Genomic DNA, 26,719 nt, shown 5'->3' with positions numbered 1-26,719 from the left:
TATGTGTATGGAGAGAGTGAGCAAGCGCTGGATCATAATTTATACACAATTCTAGAGTTTTATTCACTTAGCATTACCTTTGTGCATGCTACTGACTTGTTAAAAAACCTTCAGTGATTTCTTAGAACAAGGTCCGAAATCCTTACTTTAGCCCACAAGCTTGGGTTTCTACAGCCTAAAATGTCCCCAGAATTCAATCCCCGGAGAATAAAATGAGTTTTAAAAAAAAAAAAAAAAAAAAGGAAAACAGAGTGATAAACATCAAGACATAAAAGTATGAAGATATGCACAGTGATTCTAAAAATTCAAATTAAAACTAAACTGGAATATTTACATATTTTATTAAATCTTTACAATCAGTAATTATAATCAAACACATAATTATATACAGGATTATATACATTTTGCCCAGACTTTTACATCACAGTACATAGTTTCCCTTAGAAATATTGTATACATTTATCACCAAACAATAAAATCCAACAACAGTAGTGTTACAGCACCTGTTAGTACAGACATCTTTTTCATAAATTACATCATAAGAAAATATACGGCTGTAAATTGGGCTTTTAAAAATGTCTTTTATAAAATCTGAACATACAATATTTCATTCACAGAATGTTTTTTTTTCTATGTTCTGACTGAAGCCTTGTGCATAAAACGACCGGCTGGAATATTTACTAAATTCTACCCCCCTCTAAAATTATAAGCAGTATTTGAATTACTTACGCTGAGCTTTCTTCATGATGAATTTGGCATGGGGTTTGGTGAGAGAACAAATGTTGGCTTTACTATAAAAAGGTTGTGTGATGGTAATTTAAATTTTAAAAGCTTCTTGAGAGAGTAATTACATTAGTGAAGTTAAAATCAGAAAGTGTACAATTTTTCATTTTACTAATACTGTAAAGAAAAAGGGAGACGTATAATGCCAAGGGTTAATTTGTTCTGAAACAATTATACTCTTTTTGGAAGCCTATTGCAATTTAAGAAGAAAAAAGAAAACTTGCCTAACAAAATATCCCATACCAAACATATCTAGTAAATTACAATTCTTTCACACTTAAAACTTTATGGGAAAAGTATTGCAAATAAGGGCATATCATTTCAATGAACTTTTATATGCAGAAAAAAACTCTAGCTATTTTATTTTTAGTAGGTAAACAGGTTAAGTTTTAAAACTTGAAAATACCTGAATTAAATACTTGCTCTAATATCTCAAAGGATTTCAGCTAAAATCCTTACTTGATTCCAGATTTGTAAACATTATATAAATCTTTCTTAAACAATTTTATGGCTGTGGTGATCACTTCAGCTATATTTCTAAGCAGTCAACATTTAACTGAGGTAGACCAGATGTTTCTAAATTCGAGGTTTCATAGAATCCCCTGAAAATCTTTAGCAACTTACTAAAATGTCTGTAAAAGTTAACTAAAAAACAAAACACTAAAAAAAAAAAAAACAACTAATGCCTTTGGAATTTTTAATGAACTCAAAAACTACTTTGTGGCAGTATGTCAAGTAAGTAAACGAATGTAGAGTCAATTACAACGTTGGAGTTTTTTAGACAAACATTATTTCCTCTTTTCTTAACTAGGGAAATATTGAGTATAATTCCTTCTAGGTAGTAAGAAAAATTGGTTATATTTTTTCCTTTTCTTTTTTTAAGGATTTACTTTTCTAAACAAGTGAACAATTTGCTTCTAAGCGTCAATGAAAGGCAACACCTCCCTCTACTGGCCAAAGGAAGAGAGTGGCAGTAAGCTGGCTTTTCCAATGTGTCACACAATCCTTCATGCCATTAAGTTCTCCTTGTTGGAAAAGAAATTAGGTTGTTTTGATAACTTAGACAAGTTAGTTTTAGACAACAATGACTTTCAGCTACAAATACAAAATCAAATGCATGTATATAAGGCTTCTGTAATCAATGTCTTAGAGGAACATCTGCTCATTTTCTCCAAGCCCCAGTCCTATAAATCAAGGCAAGTCAAGTAATGAAGCTTCAGCTATTTTGGCAGCTTTGCAATTAAAATGAACAAAGCACTATATCTATCCTTCCATATACTGTATATATTATAGTTCTATCTTGTTACACCAAATCTCACATGCAGAGAGACTAAAAATATCCATTTTGGTTTCAGGTTTAATTAAAAGCCAATAAGGGTCTTGCATACTATTCTTTTTCCCCCTCCCCAAAGTGAATTCTCCATCAGATTTACTACTCCCTGACTCAATTATATTTACCTGGAATATCTGAATGCAGGTATTTATCCTCTCAGAAAAGAATATGTTTACCTGGGATCTAAACATACTGTACACGAATATACATAACTACAATACAGCACTGCTGTTTTTAACAGCTCCACTTACAGCTCATCAGTACCTCACAACCGTGTTTTAGGAAAAAGTTTTGTGTAATGTTATGGTAAAGAGAAGAAAATTATGTCTCTTAAATATTCCTTTAGAACTAATTCAGGCAAGTTTAAAAAATAAATAAAATGAATAAAGCCATGATTTCAACTACAGGGCTGTCTACAAACATCAACAACAAAATTTAAAAATTTTTAAGACTTAAATGTGGCCAGCACCAGACTACTACAACAACAACAACAACAACAACAACAACAACAAACAAACAAAAAAAAAGGGGGGGTGGAATTCTCATTAAGCTATATAGCTATATGTAGTTGTATTGTACTTTTTTTTTTTTAAACACAGGTCAGCATAGACTAATTTTCAAGTCTGTATCAGAAGGAATATCTGTTAAAAACAAAAACAAAAACAAAAACCATGATTCAACAGAAAATGTGACAGATTCCTTAGGTGCAACTTTAGAAACCTAAGTTTCAAAGGAGAAAAACAGTAGTTACTCCAGGAATTTTAAATCACTAACCACAGTTTTATCATGGCTCTGTAAGACGGAAAAATGGAACAAAATGTATATAGCTGTTGGCGATACGAGCCTTGTGGCTCAAATTGCATACCAAACATGGGATGGAGTAAGGCTGATGGCTAGAGGTAATCACCTCTAAGAGAAATGAACTGGAAACGATTTATAATCTACCCGACAAGGATATAATGCTAGGTTCCATTTCAGAGTAGTCACAGCTTTCCCTATGGAAGGCCCAATGGGAGGTTCATATTGCAACATTATAGTTTCTCCCTTACTCCATTTTTCAGAAGTATTAAGTAAGCAATCTCCACAATGTATTATATGACCTTTTTACCTGGTCCCACTGATTAGTCTTTATGCAGAGAACTCACTGAGAAAGTACACTGGCTTCACCTTTGGTTTAAATAAAAAAGACATTGTTAAGAAGGAAAAAAAATCAAGTCATCTTGATCATTTGTCACTAAATGAAACAAGAGAAAGCGATGAGCAAAGACTGTTTTCACCATAAATGCATTTGCTTCATAACCACTTAGGTCACTTAGAGTGTTTTGTGAAGGCAGCATAATCAGAATGCCACAATACTCGGATGCATCTTCCCAAAAGAGCCTCTAACCCCCAAAACCAAGAAAGGTGAGCTTCCTTTAATTAGAAGGCTATCCAAACTCCTATTCCCCACTCCACTACTAAATGAATTTTGTTTCTTGTCTATCCAGAGACAACAGAAATCTGGTTCACAGGAATGCTCAGTAATCTTTCCCTGGCCTGAGGTGTTGCAGGGTGGTGCAGTGCTGCATTTGAAGGGGGAACTGTGGATTTCCATTTTTGATGGGACAGTTTTAAACAAGGTCAATTCTAACACAGCATGCTCCAGATTCCTACGATAACTACGCCAGTCAGAACGTGGTTGTTCATCACCATACTTAAAGCCTCCCATTAGAAAGCCTGCTTAGTATTAGGGTGTCTATTAACCACACACAGTTTACCTTTTCTTTTTAAATACCTACCAACAGATTGTTTAGCAAGTCATAGCTCATCCTTCTCCATCATTTCAAATGCTTCTATATCTTCATTCCAGTCTGCTAATATGGAGTCTATAGGCTGGACCTTTTTACCCCAGCTAACATTAGGATTGGAATCTTCCTCAGTTTCTGATTGTTCTTGAGGCTGGTTATCTAAATCTGTACATTCACCATTAAGATTTGTAGTCTCATGGTTTTCTGTGGGATTAGAAGTCTGTTCAGAAGGGGAAATGCTTGCAGCATTGTCCATATCTGCTAGAGATAATGATTCTGGGTGAGAATTTACAGAATTTTCCTCAGAAGACTCTTGATCAACCAAATCAACCTCCTGAGAACTTGATGAAATCTGTTCACCACTCTGATTCTGAGAATCATTTTCAGAGGATGGTTGTTCTTCATTTTCCATTTCAGGATCTGTATGAGAAAGAAACAAACCTCATGCTACTTCTCTAAAAAATGTACTATTACACTGTCCGAAGCATATTGGTTTTTGCAACAAGATGAAATAAAACGTGAAAGAGAATCATGTTAATGCAGAATGGTGAGCATCAGCACTGAAATGAAGACTGTCTTTATGCAGTCACATTTTCCTATAGATTCACTGTGCAAAATGTGTCAGTGTTAGAAAATAAACGTTCTTCCAAATTGGAAGGAATGACAATAACTAAGACTGACGTCAGTGGACATTAGTAAGCCAAGAAGTACGCTAACCAATAATAATATTAAAATATATAGAGATTTGCAATGTATGGCTAAAATGTATTAGATACCTAAAGCTTATGCATAAGAACATATTAAACAGAATCAATTTTAAACAGCATATATCATTGCTATATTTTTAAATAATACTCCTTTGAAAAGTGAAATTCCTACTCAGTAAGTCATAAAGATGCAGATAACATAGATTTTTTTGAATGACTAAGGGTATTAACGTGACTGATCAGAAGTACTTTCACAAGACAAGAACTGAGATTATTTATAAAATTCTATTATTTTAGGCCTATGAATTATAAGATATAGTCATTCTAAAATCCACTGGAAGGCTGAAGACTGAGTTAAACCTCTTATAATGAATATACAGTGAAACCACTAGAGGCATTTTATTTAGGGTTCCTACAAGAAAGTGCTTAAATAGCATCGACGCCTACATGCTACATCCTGTTCAGTCTCTGCCTCTGTGATGCAGTTGGCCAGCAAATATCCTCCAAGTCATCATTTGCATAGTGCTAGGGATAAAATGAGGAGCAATACCAAATGCTATACCTGCCCTTATGGGTCTTATAGTCCAACGGGAGAAAAAGATATTATACAAATTATCACGGAAAATAAATAGAAAACTCAACTGTGACACGTTATGAAAGAGAGATAAGGATGTTGGATGCTCAAGTCCCTTATGTAAAATGACACAGTATTTGCATATAACTGACACACATCCTCCCATGTACTTTAAATCATCTCTAGATTACTTTATAATACCTAATACAATGTAAACGTTACGCAAATCATTGGTATACTGTATTGTTTGGAGAATAATGACAAGAAAAAAAGTCTCTGTATGTTCAATACAGATGCTTTTTTCTTCTTGAATATTTCCTATCCACGGTTGAATCCATGGGTGCAGAACCCACAGATACAGAGGGAGAACTGTAAGGAGATTTGAGAAGTTTCTTCAAAAAGTTCCTTCAGAAAGTGACACTTGAGCTGGGGTTTAAAGTATAAGATAATGTCAAAGAAGGGAGGGAAGAGGATTTATTTAAAAACCAGAAAAAACAAAGGAAATGTAGACATGCAGGAAGGTGTGGGTGGGTATTGTTGGGGCACAAAAAACAATTCCCCAAAATATGGTGCTTCAGCATGATGAATGCTTGGAAAACTGAAAGGTCTCAGAAATAAGCCTCAGAACCAAAGTCTGTCTCTGACCTTCCCCTGCCTCCCTGTCTCTCTGATCCTCTTTCCTGAAGCAACTGGGGGGATTCTCTCTGGAATTTTCTTATCTAAGGAAGCTTCTTTCCAAATGAAATGCAACTGTCTCAAGAATCCCTCCCTAGGACTCTCATCAAATAACGAGAAAAAAAATGAGCCATCAGAGAAGAGTAGAGACTAGGGGTCCTCACCACACCCAAACAGACTTTTCTTCTGTTCTTCTGAGGACAGCTGAGAGATTAACTGGGGGACTTTATCTAGATACTATGCAAAGAGAATCCTTTACCAATCATTGTCTAAGCATTGGACCTCTTCATTCCCTAGTATTCCTCTACCCTAAGAAGAGGGTATTTAAGCTTCAACCACCTGTCCCCTTTCATATTTTGTATGGCTCCTGTGCACACAAGTACACATAATAAAATTATTATACTTTTCTGTTGTTAACCTGTTTTTGTTTTTTTTTAACCCGGGGTGTCAGCTGTAACCCTTTATGATGGGGAGGAAAGGGATCACCCCTTTCTGCCCCTACAATGCATATATGTTCACCCTGATTAGGTGGGATTACTTGACTCTGAAAGTTTACATTCTTAGGGGTTTTTTTTGGAGGAGAGGGTCAGCGGGGGGTGGATTGAGGAATTCCACACAATCTCTGTCTTCTAAGCTGTGAAAAAGGTACAATTTAATTAGGCAATTAGGGAAACCAATGGTGCAGACCAAAGAAAGAAGGTAGCTGGCTACTTACAGCTTATTTATCCTAGGTTCCCTAAATTCAAGAGAGAACAAAAAGAAAAATCTCCAAGTTTCTTTCTAGATTGTATTATTCCAGATTAGAAGGAGAGGAAAAGGTGTAGGATTGTTTTACCTGGTAATGAAGATTGTGCTTGTGATCAAAAACTCTCCTAGGGTTACATATACAATATTATTTTGGAAATCTAGCTGATGTAATCGGACAAGAAAGTAGAATAATCAATGTAAATATAGAAAAAGATCAAATTATTTGTATTTTCAGATTGTGATCATACACTGTCAAAGCAACTTTAATAAAAAAATACTATTAGAATTGATTAAAAAAATTTGGTAAGAAGACTATGCAAATACCAATAACTCCTTTGTAGTAACAATAAATAGTTAAAATATAATCATTAAACCTTTTCATAATAAAAAATAAAAGCTACAAAACACAGAATTAAATTTATTATAAAAGGTATAAGACCCACATTGCTTAAATAAAATCATAATGAGAACATACAACAAGATTTGATTAAATTTATAGGTATATTCTTAAATGAAGTCTTAATATTTAACATTTTCCTAATTTATATGTAAAGTATGCAATTATATAATTTCAAAATGAATCTCATTTGTACTTCTTGTTTTCGTTTTAGAACCAGATACAATTAATTTAAAGTTTCTATGGAACAGCATATGTCAAAGAGAAGCCAAGAAATTCTAAGAATCAGTGAGGGGAGAGTTGCCCTATCAGATAATAAAATATACTCAAAACAGCAAACTTTTATTATTGGCACAGGAATAAACACATTAGTAGAAGAGAAGGGTAAGTCTAGAAGCAGATCCAACTATGCAAGAATATTTGATATATAGCAAAAATGGTAGTTTAACTGAAGGAGAAATGAGTGGTTTGCTTCACAAATGGTATTTAGAAACTGACAACTCAATTGGAAAGACTCCTAACTTATATTTTAAAATTCCATATGATTTAGAGACCAAAATGTAAAAAATGGTAAAAATGCCAGAAGAATTTAGGAAAATATTATGTAAAAACAGGATGGAGTGATCTTCTGCAGTGAGACAGAAGACCCAGGAGCCTCAAAGGAATTAATATTTCTGATTACCTAAAAATGTTACGAAAGTTACATAAACAAAGTGAAAAGATGACATGTTGGGAAAATTGTGTGATGACATGTTGGGAAAATTGTGTGTGTGTGTGTGTGTGTGTAACCTCTGTCCCTATATGTGTGTCTTTTCTAGATAATTTATAGAACCTCTATTTCTTTATGAGTATGTATGTAAATATAGGAAATACGCACACACACAAACAGAGAGGTCCTATAAAATATCTAGAAAAGACACAGAATCTTATTTAAAGAAGGCAAAATGCAAAACGTATGACTAGGCAATCCATAAAGAGAAAAAACAAAAAATATACCTATAAAGGGAAATATGCTGACTAAAATAGGAAGAAACATGTACTCTCATATCTTGCTGGAAGGGATGTGAATTGCTACAACCTTTTTTGGAATGCAACTTGCAACATCCACTAAAATGAAAAAGACCCATATACTTTCTGCCAGCATTTCATTTTAGTAAATCTCAATATTCTAGAAAAAGTATGCATATCTAAGAAGATATGTACAAGAATGTTACCTACACCATTGTATACAGTGGCAAAACAAAAACCTGGAAATAATTTGGACGCCTAATAGTGACATGGTTAAATAAATCATGGTACAGTCATAATACAAAACATAATGCAGCTTTCAAAAGAATAAGTTATGCTATCCTACTAGCTTGGAGGAATGTCTTTAATATAGCTTTAACTGTAAAAGGCAAGTTACTGAATGATACATACATTTAGAAATGTATAAAGCACTAAGAAGAATATAAAAGATTACACATCAAACTGCTAACATTGGTTCGTTATCTCAGAAAGATGAGAGATTATTTAAAAGTTTTTAATACACTTCTGGATTGTTTAATTTGTTACAAGTTTAATTTTATAAAGTTTTTAAAAAGATACCAATAACTATTCTATGCAGCACTATAGGAAAGTCACCAGGGGCCAACTAAATTTAAATGTAGAGAAGCAGAGAGAGAGAGAGAGAGAGACAGAGAGAGACAGAGACAGAGAGAAGAACTTTGAAGAAGATGCCCATGGAAGAAAATATTTTGGTTTTCGCAAGCTGAAGGAGCTATAGAACCAGAAATAAAAGCAACAATCAGGAAAGTAAAAATGGCAGTTAGAGAACTACAAAAAGATAGAAGAGTTAAAGTCTGCCACATTGCTACAAATCTTGATCCTAAGGTGCCTGTTTTCACCAGTATGTGAGATCAAAGTCCTAAGAGCATAACAACCACAATATTAAATACAGGAATGGTACATCAGAAACACAGAAAGAATGGAGAAAATCTCAAAATACAGAGAAACAAAATCAGTATGTTTTAATAATAAAAGAGGAAGTGAACCTTGGCAAAGACTTAGAGATTGGATGTTTTAGAACCAATCATTCATTCATTTGTACATTAAATGTTTACTGAAAGCAAGGAATATAGAGATGAGAAGCAGGTAAAGAACTATTTAACTATCATAGTAGAACTGTATTAAAAGGACACCCTTAAATTTTACCTAGGAGAATATGAAAAATTTCATAAGGAAGGTGGCATTTGAAATTTAGGATGTCTAAATGTTCTCAAAGAGGAAAAGGGCCATGGGGGAGGAAAAGGAATTGATAGGGAACTTCCAGAAGAAGGGAAGAGATGGTGCAAATGTGAAAATGCATGAGAAAACATGTATTGGATGGAGAAGGGAAGGTTAAGTATCAATTCTGCTAAGAAGAATGTTTCAGATGTTTCTCTCCAGGTAGAGTTCATCTGCATATGTACTAGATTTTTCTCCTAGGAATCAAATCCTTTCCAACAGCAACTTAAGGTGTGCAGTTCAGCTGTAGAACAGATTCACGCCAATCAAATTCAGTGGGGGATAATCAGGAAAAGTGACCCTGCCTGACTTAAATCAGAGCATTGCAAATGATGGAACCTTTTTTTTTCTTTCCTCCATTTTCTCTATCTGGCTCTTATACCAGATAGACACAAATACAGTCGCTGGAAAGCATTTATCTAGAGCCCTTAAGGCACTATAGGCTTACACTCTAAGTTGCAAGCATGACAATGTATTGGAACTTAAAAATGCTGATGTTTTTTCCCTGTGAGAAATACTATTGAAAAAAGGAAATTTACTCTTAATTGTAAACTGCTTCAATTTGGACCTAAAGGTAACAAAACATTGCCTTTTGTTTGTGGGCACAGGGTTGGAATAATTAAGTACCTTTACAAACTGAAATTTTGGAAAAATGAAACACTGAGAGATATGATATTGAAAATTCTGTTCAACAATAGACTGTGGATAGCTTAACTTTCAGAAGTGTCACAGGTTTGACCTAAGGAAGCAACATCACTTCATAAAATGCTAATGCTTTTTGGCTTCTAAATGCGTATTAAGATGACCAGAAAATTTCTGCTAGCAGAACAGTTTCAGATATGTCTATACTAATGGCATGGACTTATCAGAATAAGAAGACAGGAGTGAAGGCTTTTTAAGGGCTTCTATTTTCTGTATTAAATATGAAAAGGACTTCTTAATCAGCATTGTGTGACTTCATATGGAAAAATATGTATTTGTGGAATGACATTTCTAGAAAAGGCAATCTGGAGAACATTTTACTGTTCAGATTTTAAGGATGTTGTTACTTAGTGTACTTATATAATCTGTTAACTAGTACCCGTAATGGTACAATATGGCCTGATACATAGCTGGGAGACAAAAAAGGGGTGCTTTCTGAATCTTGTTCAATATTTCTCAAAGTGTAGCTGAGGAAGCAGCTACAACACAATCACCTGGGATGTTTGTTTGAAGTTTCAGATTCTGATTCCCAATCATAAAGTCTGAATCAGAAAGTCTGATTGAATATTTGGAGCAGGACTCAGAAGCCAACACTTTTAACAAGTGTATCTGTTGATTCTGATGCAGGGGAGAAACACTGATATATGTAGTAATGGTATAGGACAAATGATAACCGCTACAGACTGTGTAGCTTCTTAGGATATCGTAAGTGAATACATTTGTTGATTTCATAACACTATTATCACTGATTTCTGTTACATTAATAAATATTAACAATTAGACTGTATCTTGTTGCTAATTAATATAGCTGTACAGTTCTATAAAGAGCTATTACACAAAAAGGGGGCTTTTCAATACTTTTATCAAAAGATCACTCTATAACAATCACAGTTCAATACATTTATAGACTAAACTTTTCAAAAAATATCTTTTAAATAATGCCCTTTTAATGCAAGGTCCTTAAGGGGATACTGTTCAGCAAGAATTCTTATTTTCTGGTGGAATTAATCATGTCTCATACCCTTTCTCTGGTACAGGAAGCACATGCTGTACCACAATCCTGTAGTCCTAACCCATGTACCATACACACACACGAGCTTTTAAAACAAGTCAATACTTTAAATATTTTACATTGTGTTCAAATAAAATGTGATCAAAGTAATAAATACTAAAACAACAATGCCTTTGTTAGAGTGACTCTTGTATGGACATAGACATAGAATTCATCTATTGTATGGGATGTATAATTATTAGAATTTGTTATGACGGGATCAATTAAAAATTATTATGTGACTGCTGACTAGACATGAAAATAATCTAATTACGTTACACAAGATATTATCATGGTATCCACTGAAACAAAATTATATATGTACTTGTGTGTGTGTACACACACCCAAATACATATATACGTATATAATTTAAGGCTTGTTAATGCAAGATACTTACTACTATTAATAATGTAGCTTGGAATCATTTTACCTTTTAATATTGCTGCTGAAATTCCAGTGGTAGCACAAAATAGGGGGAAAAAAAGCAAATGCATTAAAGAGTTACATGAAATAATAAAGAGTTACAAGAAATAATAATTTGCCTATGTTAGATGTGCCTAAATGCATATATGTAGGCAAGAAGATCTGAGTTTAGAAAAGGGCCCAGGAAAAAAAAATCAGGTATACAGAGGATTTAAGACTAGAAAACCTTTGTATTCTGTTCTGTTTCCAACTATACATTGTTATATACAAACAACCTACTTGCTCACTCCATTGCTCATAAATAATTGACATTTCAAAGAATCTCAAAGAAGAATAAAGCAATACAAGAAGACAAAATTAGGCTAGCATGATTATGCTAGCATGATTATCACCGAACGTTTTTTTTTAAATGTCCCACTTGGAAGTCACATTGAATTGAATCAGTTTCCTACATATCTGTCAAACACCCCAGGGGATGTAACAACCCTGTACTATTATGCAACTTCATCTATTTAAGGGTATGGGAGAACTTTAGCTCTCTCTTCAGGTCTCTCCAGCAGACAGGAAAGACTGCTACCACAAGCAAGATCTGAAGGCTCACATTCCCTCATTTCTCCTCTATCCCTGGGTGTGAAACTATGTAAGAATACTAGTAAGGCCTTGCATTTATATTGTAATTTGGGTTTCAAAGACATTTCAAATTACTAACGAACATTTTGGCCTACAGAGGACTATCTACTCTCATAAATTAAGACATGCTATCTTGTTTTTCAGAAACAGCCATTTGTAACTCTTATATCCATGTGATAAACTTAGATCTCATTGGGAAGAAGCTGCTAGATTTCTATTGCCTTCACCAAGACAGCAGTCATTTGATTATAGGTGACCTGTTGAGACTAACTACTATGATATTGTATACAACATTCTATATATGTCTTCTTCTTCCTTATAAAAGACATGTAAGATGTAGTATCAGTGAAATCAAATGGTGAACATTTCCGGATGTTAAAATGGCTTTCCTGAAGTAGTCTCTTGTATTTTTATCACCTGAACAGACTCATGGCAAAAATTACAAATCACACATAAAAACATATGTCTAAAAACATCCTAACTCAGAAAACAAAGCAAAATAAATGTTTTATTATTCTTATTTCCAAAAGAAAAATATATTTTGAAATCATCTTCTAAAAGTTTTACTTGTTTTCACAGTGAACTCCCCAAAAAAATTTTTTGTGACTCGTTCTTGTTATCAAACTAGCAAAATTAATATTAAGCTGCATAAAAAAACAAATGGTATTTTACTCTTACCTCGATCTTTTGCTTTATCAGAGAGGAGCACTTCTACCTCCTCATATTCCCGGATGGCATCCAGTATGATACTTCCTTCTTTGCTGAATAAGAACAGCATGGGGATCTTGATGTCATCCGTATCCTTTCCATCACCTGCCATCTGGAACAGAGGGGCAGTATCACTGCTGCTCCCCTCATTGTCATCTAGCCAGAAAATAAATACAGCAAACATCAAAATATCCAGCCATTAAAAAGATCTATCTACTAATTGTTACTGATTTTTTACAATGACAGAATTAATTTTATGCATCAAGAACCATAAAAAACAACATAACTTTGGACCCACTAATTCTCATAGAAATGTATCCAAAGGAAATAATTCAAAAGAAGCGAAAAGCCCTATGCCCAAATAATTTTACTAGACTATTTATAATTGTAAACAACTGTATACCATTATAAGTAAATTATAATGACCTACTTGATAGGACACACAGAATAATAATACATTTAAAAAGTAGAATACAGAATTCTATGATTATGACTATAAAAATTTCATATGCTTATGGAAAAGCCTAGAAAGGAAAAAATCAGTGACTCGGATTACAGTGATAGAACTATGAATGAATTTTATTGTTGAAAATTTCCACTACTGGCATGATTACATTGTTTTATCAAACTAAAAATGGACATTTCTTTTTTATATAATGCACACAAAGAATAGTTATGACTATAGTGCTTCTTCCTCTATAAGCTAAACTAAACAGTATTGCTATTTTGCATTGGTTAAATAATAATAGTAGAACTATTAATAGTAGTAGTACCAGCAACATGCTGTTTTACTGGAGACGACAATCACGACCACCTCCAACTCACATGCCAGTCTCCCAGAAAAAACTATCTGTCCTGTCTCAGGGTGCTCACTCTCATAGGACCTGCTAAGTGCAGAATGCATGACCCATCCTCTTGGTAATAATTGATTAGACAAAAGATGGCTACCTGACCCTGAGTCTCTCTGGGGGACCTGGAACTGGCACACAGAAAGACTGTTTCAGTTAGCAGGGGGTAATAGTCCAGTTGAATGACACAGACTTAGGGGCTGAGGCTGCAAACTAGAATGGCCATTTTGGAACTGATGAACAAAGAGAGAGAAGGCTGGTGAGAAGCTGGAAAATGAAGCAGAATTGCAAAGAGAAGCAGGGAAGAAAAGTTCAGAAGGACCCAGAGGTAGAGATACAGAGAGAAAAGTGAAAAACATTCACTATCATGGATCCTGGTGATTTTTAGTTCCCACTTCTACCTCCTGGTGAATCCTAGTTGTATTTGTACTATTTAATTCACTAAAAATAATCCATTTCTGTGTAGTGAAAAAACCTCCCTTCTTAAACCAACGTAATTATCTCCTGCAGCCACATGATTTCTAAGATAATTTGTATTTCTAACCCTTGCAACAAAAAACAGCTAATTCCTAATTTATTCATTTATATACAATTAAAACAAAAACAAAATGCTTTGTCAGAAACAAAAAACTCAGGAGAAAGAAGTCAACACAAGAAAGTTTCTCATTAAAAATTAAATTTTTGGCTGGGTGCAGTGGCTCAATGGCTGTAATCCCAGCACTTTTGGAGGCCAAGGCAGACCACTTGAGGCCATGAGTTTGAGACCAACCTGGCCAACACGGCAAAACCCCTTCTCTACTAAAAATACAAAAATTAGCCAGGCGTGGTGGCACGTGCCTGTAATCCCAGCTACTCAGGAGGCTGAGGCACAAGACCTACTTAAACCTAGAGGTGGAGGGTGTAGTGAGCCAAGATCATGCCACTGCACTCTAGCCTGGGTGACAAAGCAAGACTGTCTCAAAAAAAAAAAAAAAAAAAAAAAAAACTCTGAGAGTAAGGATCATCATCTCTTATTTATTTATCCACAGAACCCAGTATAGCATTTTCCAACTAATAGCTACCAAAAAAAACATTTGACAGGCCAGGCTCGGTGGCTCATGACTGTAATCCCAGCACTGTGGGAGGCCAAGGCAGGCGGAACACCTGAGGTCAGGCGTTCAAGACCAGCCTGGCCAACACGGAGAAACCCCGTCTCTACTAAAAAGAAAAAAATATATATAAAAATTAGCCAGGCGTGGTGGCAGGCACCTGTAATCCCAGCTACTCGGGAGACTGAGGCAGGGAGAATTGCTTGAACCTGAGAAATGGAGGTTGCAGTGAGCCGAGATCACGCCACTGCATTCCAGCCTGGGCGACAGAGCAAGACTCCATCTCAAAACAAACAAAACAAAAATTGACAATTATTGCATACTATAGAAGATCATGAGAATTAGACTTCACTGAAAAATATAAAAAACCAAAATACTACACAAAGAAATATTTTTAAACATTAATGCATAAATTCTACACTTTATACTTTACATTTTCATTTTGAAGTCTTGGTAAGAAATGTTCAAAATGATAGTGATGGCTAATATACTAAATTCTGCAATAAAACTAATCTAAGTGTGGGAAATACCCAAGGATAAAGAGGATGATTTAAGTGAGGGGTCGGCAAATCTCTTCTGTAACTGGCTAGATGATGAATAAATATTTCAGGCTTTGTAGTTCTCTCCTGTAAGTACTCAACTCCATCACTGCAGTTGAAAGCAGTCATAGACCATACACAAACAAATTGGCATGACTGTGTCCCAATAAAACCTTTATTTACAAAAATGGGCAATGAGCTGGATTTGGCCTATAGTCTTGTAGTTTGCCAACTGCTGATTTAAGTCATTAAACAGGACTTCTCCTAATGTTTATTAATAAAATTTATGCATCCATTAAATCAACATAATAAGTGTTAATATTCTGTTTTATCTGAACTATTTTTTTTAATTTACCTTAACTATTGGGCGGCAGGGGAGGGGGGAATCCAAAATGGATTTCCCTGAGAGAAGCTGTACCAAAGAATTCACAATCAGCATATTGTGAGCACAGGTCTTACAGTTCTTTCTGAATGTAAACTCCTATTTACTTTAAAACAGAAAAATTCATATTTCCCAATAGTCATGGCCTGTTTATCATGATATAAGTGATTGTCTATGAAAGATAAAAAAGCAAAACCCACTAGTTGATACATATAGGTAAGATGATTTAAAGGTGGTAATTTGTCATTTCAGTAGAAAAAGATCCAAGGGGATAAAGATCTGCTAGCAATACTGTAAACCCTGTTATAGTAGCACTTATCCTGTCTGCTATTATGCCAAGAAATTTTATATATCTTTAAACCTTACAATCACCTAAAATATATTTATTATCACTTCCACTGGAGCTCAAAAATATTCTACTATCAAATAAAAAAAAATTCTACTATTTAATCTACAGATTAAAAAACTGAAGCTAGGCCAAGGTTACCCTGCAATTTTGTGGTAGAGCCAGGAACTGTACTCTCATGTGTCTGCCTCCAAAGCCTGCATCTTTGTGGAGTAACGGAAATTTTCAATGGCTCCCCACTGGAGGTGGCACAGTGTAATTCTTGCCCTTCGGGGGTTATGGATCTCATGGGCACCTTTTCTTATCCATGGTACTGAATTTTTTTACCACTCAGCCCTACCCCACCCTCACACCTAAACCCAAGTATTTTCACTGACATTAATATACAGAAACTCAAATCTAGACTTTTAAAAAAGATGTTAGATATCTAGAAATTAAGAGTCATTGGATTACCTATCCTTTATGTTGTCTAGGTGAGGTAAAAAAAACTATGACAAACTCTTTGATAAAATTTTAGAAAATAAAAGGGAAAAAATCCTAAAAATTATCTCCCCTTCAGTCAACACAATGTCATGGATGATTACTTACCAATAACAATGCCACCAATGGCTCCAGCATTCTGGATGTTGCGTGCCTTTTCTGCAAACATGCACTGTCCTCTTTGTATCAGTGCGATTTTTCCCATCACTGCCTCTGGGTTAGTAAGCTCTGAACAACCATTGTATGGTTTACTGCTTGCAACAAATCCTCTTGTCTGTCAGAAATAAAAGCAACTTAAATACTTTAATCTTCTCAAATGGCAATCAAGTCATTAAACCTCAATATCTAGAGTTTTAAGAGAACTAGAACTCATTTCTTTTCTAATGATAACATATCTAACATATAGTCACCATAAAATATTGTTTTAAACATTTTGCATATCACAGTACTCAACCAATATTTCTAGTGTGCTTTGCAGTTTATAGAACATTTTTATATAAACTACAAAATCTGTTATTTATAATGACCCTGAGCAAAACAATACAAATAACATTTCCCTTTCACATATGGGGAAATTGAGACTCAGGTTACGTAATTTGCTCACAATGTTAACACAATGTTACTAAGCGGTAAAGTTGGGACCTGCAGGCAGATTCACTACATTTACAATAGCTGGGAACTAATTTGAAATGATCATTGGTAACAAGAAAAGTTTTTGAAAGGGGAAAAAATGGACTTAGTCTATATGAATCTGCAAGCAGTTCTTTTTACCAAAAAAATTAAATCCACCAAGGAACTAATTTTTTTAAACACGTTACTATAAAGATGTTTTAATATCCTTCACTCTACTAAAATGTAAATTCCATAAGGGCATGGATCTTCATTGGTTTTGTAAACTGATACAGCAAGCAGTGCACAGAATATAGTAGGCACTCAATCAACAGTTGAATGAATCAATCAATCTATATAGCTTCTACATAGTTTAAAATACACATGAGAAAAAGGTCTAAATTAGCAGTAATAGAGTGAAAAGAGCATTGGCTTTAGATTGTCACGATACTTGGGCTCTGGTCCCAGCTCTGCAATCAATTAGTTAGATAACCTTGTGAATTGCTTAGTTACGTAAGTCTTTGTTTTCTACGTTATAACTATGTTATAACTATAGAGGATGGACTAGCTTAATGATCTTCAAAGTTTGCCCAGTGGAACCTCAGGGTCCCAGGCTTTCTCCAGTCACTTGAGCCAGAGCTTCTGTGCTTTTAGCTGTTTTCTACATTAAGCTCCTGGTTTAGACTTTTGTTCAAAGAAAGGTTCTAGTGGCTCTTAGAAAGTCTGAAAACCATTTTTAGATCAATTACAGGTATTAAATTAGAGAAGAGACCAAGAAATTGAATAGAACCTGAATAATATTTTAGTTAAAATTCTGTAAGCATATTACATACATAAATTATGACTCAAAGTTTTCAAGACATGCTTTTACTTTACTTAAATCCAGGAGATTGACTATTTCAGTTTTTTAAATAAATTAAAACTACTAAATTAGAGAAGAGGCTAAGAAATAAGGCAATACTTAATATTTTAAATTCAGTTTCAACAACTATATTTTAAGTATACATACCTCTTTATGTTTAGACAGATCCAGCCCAAACTGAGCTGGTCCAGCAGTCAATACTACCCTGCCAAAAAATGGGTGGGAAACAATTTGTACAGCTCGTGGAGGCAGCTGCTGTTCTTTTTGTTGCTGACTTGACAATTCAATCATCTCCTGCATGAACCTCAACCCATCTTCAGCGTCAATTGAACTAGCAGCCTATGAAAAAAACAAATTCATTTTATCCTTCCTTTCTGGAAACTTCCACCAATTTTTTGATTTCCTAAAGACACTGTACTGTAGTATTCTACTCTACAACTTCTTCTTTCACTTTAGGTCACCACCAAGTATTTATGACCTTATTTGTACTCAAAAATAATACTTTCAGAAATAGTATTTCTGAAAATAACTTATCTGTATTTTTTATCAATGTCACTTTCACTATTCTATAAACCACTTTTGATTCAGATTGAGAACTGGACTTCCAGCGAATGCTCAAATGCTCACTTTGCTTATTTTCCCCACTGGCTTTCCCTCTGAAGAAATAAACCTCATACCTGACCCACACTTTCCCTCCTTGAAATAGTGAACAACCAGATTCAATTTGATTCAAAACATATGTCAAGCACTTAGTCCATCTCAGCACTTGCCTAGGCATTGGAGAGACAGTCCTTTAAGAAGTTTGTGTCTGGAGGAGAAAGACATGTAAAGTTAGCTTTGATAAAATTTCTCAAGTGGGAAAGTGGAAAAGGAGCACAGATGAGGGAACAATTGATTCTGCTTGTGTGTACCTGGGAAAGATTTAGAATGACACTTGAATTGAGTCTTAAGAGAGGGAAAGTGGAAAAGGAGCACAGATGAGGGAACAATTGATTCTGCTTGTGTGTACCTGGGAGAGATTTAGAATGACACTTGAATTGAGTCTTAACAGAGGGAAAGTTGAAGAATGACTATAATAGAAAAAAATAAGATGATTTCTGATACTTTACAGGAAAAATCAACAAGACATGATAGAAGTTAGAGGATGGAAAAGGATAAGAGGAACTGGAAGAGAAGAAGAGTTCAAACCTATCCTGAAATTTCCAGCTTTGATGACTTAAAGAATGATGATAGGTTTTACTGACATGGAGAGCCAAAGAAGGAAACATAGGTTGAGGTGAGGGTAGAAAGAGAGTAAACAAGAAAGAGATAATTCAAGTTTGGACAGATTGAGATTGAGATGCAAGATGTATGAGAGGTAGATGAAAGTTGAATTTAATAGTAAATTTAGGAATCAGGATTCACATACATAGCTAAGAAGTCATATGTATAAAAATGATAGCTAAGCTTGTAGAAATAGGTGACACTGTTGAAGAAGAGTATATAGAGAAAAGAATATCATCCAGATTCTTGGAAACTGTTTACATTGAGTGGTTGTGCCAAGGAGAGCTACAAAGCAATAAACAGTGAAGTAGAAAAAGAACTTTGTTTCTGAAATATCCTGGGAAGCCAAGAAGGGAAAATGTTTTATGAAGGATTCAGCCAATAGTTACAGAAAAGTTAAATCATATAAGGATCAAGAGGCCACTTGGCGGTAATTATGCCATTGGCAGCCTAACTAAGTAAAAGCAATGTCACAAGAGATGTCACCCCCACTGAGGCCAAATAAAATACAAGGAAGAAGGAAGAATACTCTTAAAAGAAGGAAGGATGTGGCAAGAATATGGATGAGATGAAAACCTGAGGGTGTGATGAAGTTGTGGGAGGGTTGAATTTGAGATTAAAGGATACCTGAATATGGTTCTAGGTTAAAAATTATTCAGCAAACTATGTGGTTTTCTCAGAATCAATATACTAATAAGGTAAATAATTTAAAGACTTCGTGTTATAAAAACTTTCAAAGTAAAAATCAATAAAAATTTCTCAAAAAGACATGTTATTTTTCCTAGGCACAGACAAATAAATGCCTATGATGAACAAAATACTTAAGATTCAGTAGCTCTTTGGAGACTAAAATGATGTAAAACATGGAGATATGAATATTAAAACTAATTACTAGCTTTTGAAGTTATGTTGTAAATAAAAGTAACAGGGGAAAGCCAATGGACTGAGAAACAGAAAACTTAGATTTGAGTCCTGCATTTGATTATATTAACTTCAGCAAATTACCCAACCTAGCTCTGATTTATTTAATTGATTTATACTATAAAGGAGTTGAATTAGGTAACTTTCCAAGATACTTCCAAGTCCTAAAATTCTCATTCTCTCACTTTCAACAATATATTTAAAGTGTTTAGAAAGTTGAAATCCATTATCTTATTAAAGCTAATGCGACCAAAGAAAGAAGGGCAGAGACGGTATCTAATTAGTGTAGCAATGTCTTACTTGGATTGCATGTTGGACCAACTGGACTCTCCCATCTTTGAGGTGAATCAAACTCACCCCCATCTTCTTCAGGATTTCTAAATGCTCAGGGTTAGTGGCCATGAAATCTCTGGCTCTCAGAGGGGGTTTAGCTCCACTCCTGAAACTCTCCTCTCTGCTAAAAGTAATTACAGGCAAGGCTTAAAAAACTATAAATTAGAACTGGCAAAAAACACATGTCAAATAAAAATAATGTTACTTGCAAAATTGCTAGTTTTAGAACTAGTGAAACTGGAATAACTAGAAAGTATTTTCTTATATATAATTTAGGTTAACAAGTGGTATAGCTTTCAAGTATAACATTTTCTAGTTATAAAAGTTTGTATATTATCTATATAAGGCAGTATTAGTCAAGAGAACTATAACTATTTAAAGGTACAGAGCAAGTTTGCTTGGGGATTTGTTACTATTGATGTTATCCTTTAAAAACACAGATTTTTCTCCCAATATTTTAAAAGCAAATCAATACTTGCATCAGTGAATAATAACACTTATGTAAAAATAATTTTTAAAAAGTCCTTGTAATGGCCTAATATAGCTACTCGTCAGAAAATGAACTCATTAAGCCAATTTTAACAAGCAAGAATAAGTACTCCCTCAAAAAATCAAATCCAAACAAACAAACAAAATACCTGTATTTTCACTACACAGAAACTATAGACAAAAGGAATTTTTTTTTTTTTTGAGACGGAGTTTCACTCTTGTCACCCAGGCTGGAGTGCAATGGCGTGATCTTGGCTCACCGCAACCTCCACCTCCTGGGTTCAAGCGATTCTACTGCCTCAGCTTCCCGAGTAGCTGGGATTACAGGTGCCTGCCACCATGCCTGGCTAATTTTTTGTATTTTTAGTAGAGACAGAGTTTCACTATATTGGCCAGGCTGGTCTCGAACTCCTGACCTCAGGTGATCCACCTGCCTTGGCCTCCCAGTGTCCTCAGATTACAGGCGTGAGCTACCATGCCCGGCCAGAAAATATTCGATGAAACTATTCCATGAAAAATGAGTTATAGAAGTTAAAAACTGTTACATGCTGCCCACTACTATTACTTTAGTTCATAAAAGATATATTGAAAGTTTCCAAAATAATAAAAAAGATATTACTGCAAAATAAGCTTTACTATCTAACTTTACTACTAATTTTTATTTTAACCAGTGATAGCTACATACCTCAACATTTTCGGCCTACGTGAATGTCTTCTTGGCTGTTGATACATGCTCCCTAAGTTGTCTGTCATTTACTAAGAAACAACTTTGATATTAGAAAATATAAAATAATACATCTTACACTCTGATGATGCCTCTAGGACAGCTCTTATCCACCACATTTTTCAAGGGCTCACGAATACTTTGAGCATACAATGGGTCATTAGGGAAGAGGATCTGAGTATTTGGACAAGTCCAATCGAAGTTACTGTCATCCAGTTCTGTATATTCCGAGGTCTACAAGAGAAAAACATTTTATGTAAACAGAAATAATTATTTTACTTAACATAATTTTATTTTTTTTTTGAGACGGAGTCTCACTCTGTTGCCCAGGCTGGAATGCAGTGGCGTAATCTCTGCTCACTGTAAGCTCCATCTCCTGGGTTCATGCCATTCTCCTGCCTCAGCCTTCCGAGTAGCTGGGACTACAGGCGCCCACCACCACGCCCGGCTAATTTTTTGTATATGTAGTAGAGACGGGGTTTCACCATGTTAGCCAGGATGGTCTCAATCTCCTGACCTCGTGATCCACCTACCTTGGCCTCCCAGAGTGCTGGGACTACAGGCATGAGCCACCACACCTGGCCTACTCAACATAATTTTTAAAAGGAAACAGTTAATGAAATATATAAGTGTATACAGGATGCAATAAAAGAAAAAAAAATAGGAAAATGTATATATTTATTCTTACCATACATATATTTATTGAATTCTAGTCATGGATTACTTTTCACTTGGAAAAATAAAACATATAGAAATAAAAAAGTGAATAAGACATTTAATTTAAAAACTCACTGTGTTCTTTTTAGAGATGCTTTGATTTGTAGTAGAGAGCCAAAGAGGTAACAGATGAGCTTCTGTTGTAAAGATGTAATCTTCTATGTCAAAAATAATGTCTTCTTTATCAGCAAATAACAGGTAAAGATATTTAAACATTTCAGCCAAGAAGAAAGAATCCATTCTAAAATAAAAAGTCACAAATAAATATAAGTAGATAAAAATAATTTAAATGCCAACTATATGAAAGCCATAGAGTCAAGGTTAATAATCCTGTCTATACCAACTTAGATGTTCAAAGAACTATAGAATGTATCAATCTACCAGGGGCAGAATAACCTTGACTCCAAGTATATTCCATGTTAATGAAAAAGACCAGAGGAGTTGTCTACCACACTGATACACTGAATCTTGTGAATAATGCAGACAAGATTTTTCTATAGGCCTTTCAATGAGGGAAAGTTCTCCATTTCTTCTATAGAGAATCAACAGCAGGGAGGTAACCGATAAATTTTACTAGTGAGAATCATGTAAGAATCTTCAATTAAATTAAAGAGCTGGAAAAAGTCATACAAATTTGATGGAATTTATTATGTAGCTATTTAAGTGATTTAAAAAGAAGGCTTTAAATGTAAAGAAATTACTTGCATGTAATTTCCTGGCCAACATGGTGAAACCCCGTCTCTACTAAAAATACAAAACTTAGCCGGGTGTGGTGCCAGGCACCTGTAATACCAGCTATTCAGGAGGCTGCAGCAGGAGAATCACTTGAACCCAGGAGATGGAGATTGCAGTGAGCCGAGTGCAGTGTCACTGCACTCCAGCCTGGGCGACAGAGCAAGACTCCGACTCAAAAAAAGAAAAAAATAGTTACATGAAAAAAGTACAACGCAAAGTCACATGGGCTACGATTATAACATTGTAAATATTTATTTACCTGTTAAGAAGGGAATGTGGAGAAATAAAGACAGTAAAACTACATGTGTATTTACAAATGATTTAATGTTATAGTGTTTTAACAATTTAAGAAAAGTTTAAATTAAAAGTGTCAGGAAAAAAGCATAGCTGGTAGATGGAGTCATAGTAACATCAAATTTAATTCACTACTCCCCAAATCATCATAGGTTTTGGCAGTAATAAACAACTTCTAGTTTACTGGATAAGTTGCACAATTTCATACCTCTGGCCAAGCACAATTCCTGGCACATAGTAGGCACTCAATAAATGTTTACTAAGTTAAATGCAAGTTTAAACAGCGTGATTAAAGAATGAGCTGGAGAGGGAGTAGAACAAAGAAGTAAAGAACATGGGCTTTGGAAATAGAAAGATCTTCCACTAATTAGTTCTGTCACCATGGGGATATTATATAAGGACTATGAGCTTCAGTTTATTCTTCTGTAAAAGGAATATAACAATACACTCATGACATTGGTGTGAAGACTGAGATATTAAATATCAATTATTTAGCATAGCACCTGGCGTACATATGAGATTGAAACTACAGCTATCATTTTTCCTACATACACATGATTTTTTATTTTGGAACAAAAACTCACCTGAAATGTTTCAAAACATGTTTAGCCATTTTGGATATTAATCTTTTTAGATAATATAAAAACACTTTCCTGTTTATCTGCAATACACTTATCATAATTCAACCTTTTCTGATGGACTGACAGTTATTACATGAGCAAATGCTATCTTGAGAACTGCTGACAGCTGAGCAGGATACTGATAATTGGCAAATACTAGAATAGACAATTTGTAAACATTTAGAAAAGAACAAGGCATGGTAAGATAACTACAATATGAATCGGGCAAAGCTAGTAAGTTGAACATCAGATCATATGATCTATTTTATATTTTAAAATCACAAAAATACATACATAAAAATACACAGGCATTAAAAATGTCTGGAAGCCTTTATAAAATTGCTAACAGTGGTAATCTTACGCAGTTAGGGGACAGTGTCTTAGCAAATATTTTCCTATTATTTTTGCCATTTACATTCTTTTCAGTAATTATGATTAGGAAGATACAGATATTTCCATTGTGAAAAGTGTGTGTGTATGTCTGTGTCTGTGTAGATGATGGTAACCTGGAGGACAGTGATAGTGCTTAGATCTATAGGGTAATAAACCATCACATGCAAAGAGCCTGTAACTGAAAGCTCTTGAGTGCAATGCCACAAGGCACTGGTTGGGGTCCAACCAAAACTTCTTCCTAACAGTTTGGATGAAAAAAATGTAAGGCATGCTTATCTAAACTATAGATCATTGAAAACTGGTAGTTTAGCTAATAAGATTCAACCTCTAGACCAAAATCTAGAAACAAAACAAAAAAAGAAATGTTGCTGAGTTAAATATAAAAGTTCTAAGTTTACACTAAAAAAAGAAAACTTGGCTGCTCAAAGGCAGGGTGGAGAACACTCATTTGTCAGCAGACCATACAGTTAAGTATATGAAACTAGTTGATCACAAGCTCACTGTGAGCTGAAAATAAAGCTCCTAAAAAATCTAAAGCACATCTAATAACACAATATGATGAAGAATGGTAGTTCTTAACCTTTCATTTGGCTAAAGACATCTGAGAGGCACAACAATCCCCTAAGGAACAGTGAGTCAATGAAGCAGTGGTCCTCAACTGGATAGAGGGTGGAAACTCATCAGCCTCATAGAACATTAGTGACCCTTTGCCTGAATACAGACAGTTATGGTGCTGTCGTGCCAAACACATCTTGAGTATGGTTAATTCTGGATATGATATTTTAAGAGTTATTATATATACTGGAATGCAATCAGAATGGGGCAATGTCAGTGGTAAGAGATCCAGAAACAACGTCATAAAAGGAGTATTTGGTGGGGAAAAAAAGAAGGATGTTACACTTTGAAAAATGGAACTCTAAACAGTAAATCATGCCTTCCTCTGCAATTCTTCAACTTGTTACCTCTTTTGTATTTTAGAACATATCACATGGTTGTGATTATTTCTTTACACATCTATCTTATTCACTAACTACAAGTCATGGGAGTGCAGGGACTGGTTCTATTTTATCTTTCTACCCCACACTTAAGTGCAGTGGCTGGCATACAGTAGGTGTTTAATTATTGTTCTTTAATGAATTGCCAGTATAACATCATTGTCAACAGCCAATCTGCCTAGATTAGAATTCTGACTTAATCTTACTAACTGTGTGACCTTAGGCAAGTTCCCTAACTTCTCTTTCCCTTAGTTTCTTCACCTTTAAAATGAAGACTGTAATAGTACACTTCAGAAAGCTGTTGTAAGGATCAAATCAGTTAAACACATAAAATGCTTAGATGACTGTCTGGAGTACAGGAAACAGTCAATAAATGTTACAGGCAAATACACAAGGTATCTGCTTTTATTTCTTGCTATTATTTGTATGCCTGCTTCCAGAACCTAACTGTTTCTCATTAGCTGTGGTTAGGGATGGAGATTCGAAGCCTAATTAACCATTATCCGAACACTAAGTGAAGAACTAAGGGACAACTCTATGGGTAGATGATGAATGCTGTGTTTCTCATGTCTTCAGTCTCACTGCCTGAAACTTCTTTTACATCTTTCTTCTTCTAATTCTTGGTTATCCTTCAGGACATAGGAGCCTTCAGGAACCCTTCACTGACTATCACATCCCAACTTGTGCTTCGTGCCCCTTTAATATGTTTCATAACACATATACAATGTTTTAAAAGTCTGCTTATTGGCCTGCCTTCAGTGATTCAAAGACAGAAAGGACTTATCTTCATATCTTTAATCCTCAAAAACTAGTAAGAGCCCTGGCACATAAGGGGCCTCAGTAAATATTTCTGGAATGAACATTTGCTATACAAATGAACAAATAAGCTTCAGCATTCATTTAGAGATGTGATAACCAGATAAGTGATCTTAGAATAAGGAGAATGCTTGTGAATTTCATGTGGAGCACTTTTTATAGCTTGAATACTTCATACCATCTACATCTATCCAGTGTCTAATGAAACAGAAACTACCACTGGTCTTTCCCACTCCTGCAAGTCAGCAATGGTGTAAGAGTACACACAGCTTTTGAGGAATTCTTGGCCGAACACAAATCACATTCCAGATCATTCCTCATCTTGGTAATTTCTAATGTCTTATGTAATATAAAAGGAAACCATTATCAAAGAAGAAAAAAAGCCACATTTTAGATAGTCCTAATACCAAGGTTCTGATATTTAACAATCATTGATTCATTTATTTAAAAATCATTTGAGCACCTACTATATGCCAGGCACT

At 34.7% G+C, this 26,719-nt stretch overlaps 1 protein-coding gene across 7 annotated transcripts in view; it reads right to left on the bottom strand.

Annotated features, from left to right (window-relative positions):
• Window positions 1-322: 322 nt before the first annotated feature.
• EDEM3 (ER degradation enhancing alpha-mannosidase like protein 3) overlaps window positions 323-26,719 on the bottom strand; it is a 65,569-nt gene continuing 39,172 nt past the window's right edge. For 2 of the 7 annotated variants that reach the window (XM_055367453.2, XM_055367470.2), the window contains 7 exons: window positions 22,460-22,625; window positions 21,747-21,901; window positions 20,422-20,578; window positions 18,085-18,276; window positions 16,575-16,740; window positions 12,754-12,939; window positions 323-4,323 (listed from right to left, as the gene is read on the bottom strand). In XM_055367453.2, the coding sequence (XP_055223428.1) occupies window positions 3,914-4,323; window positions 12,754-12,939; window positions 16,575-16,740; window positions 18,085-18,276; window positions 20,422-20,578; window positions 21,747-21,901; window positions 22,460-22,625 (1,432 nt within the window). In that variant the 3' untranslated portion in view covers window positions 323-3,913. Of the gene's footprint in view, window positions 4,324-11,269; window positions 11,468-12,753; window positions 12,940-16,574; window positions 16,741-18,084; window positions 18,277-20,421; window positions 20,579-21,746; window positions 21,902-22,459; window positions 22,626-26,719 lie in introns of those variants that run through there. The other 5 variants (XM_004028044.5, XM_004028043.5, XM_055367466.2 and 2 more) reach the window with 5 other exon arrangements.

Source organism: Gorilla gorilla, chromosome 1 (assembly GCF_029281585.2).
Source record: "Gorilla gorilla gorilla isolate KB3781 chromosome 1, NHGRI_mGorGor1-v2.1_pri, whole genome shotgun sequence".
NCBI classification, from domain to species: domain Eukaryota; kingdom Metazoa; phylum Chordata; class Mammalia; order Primates; family Hominidae; genus Gorilla; species Gorilla gorilla.
The sequence above is the reverse complement of the archived record's forward strand: the minus strand, read 5'-3'. Positions and strand labels throughout refer to the sequence as shown.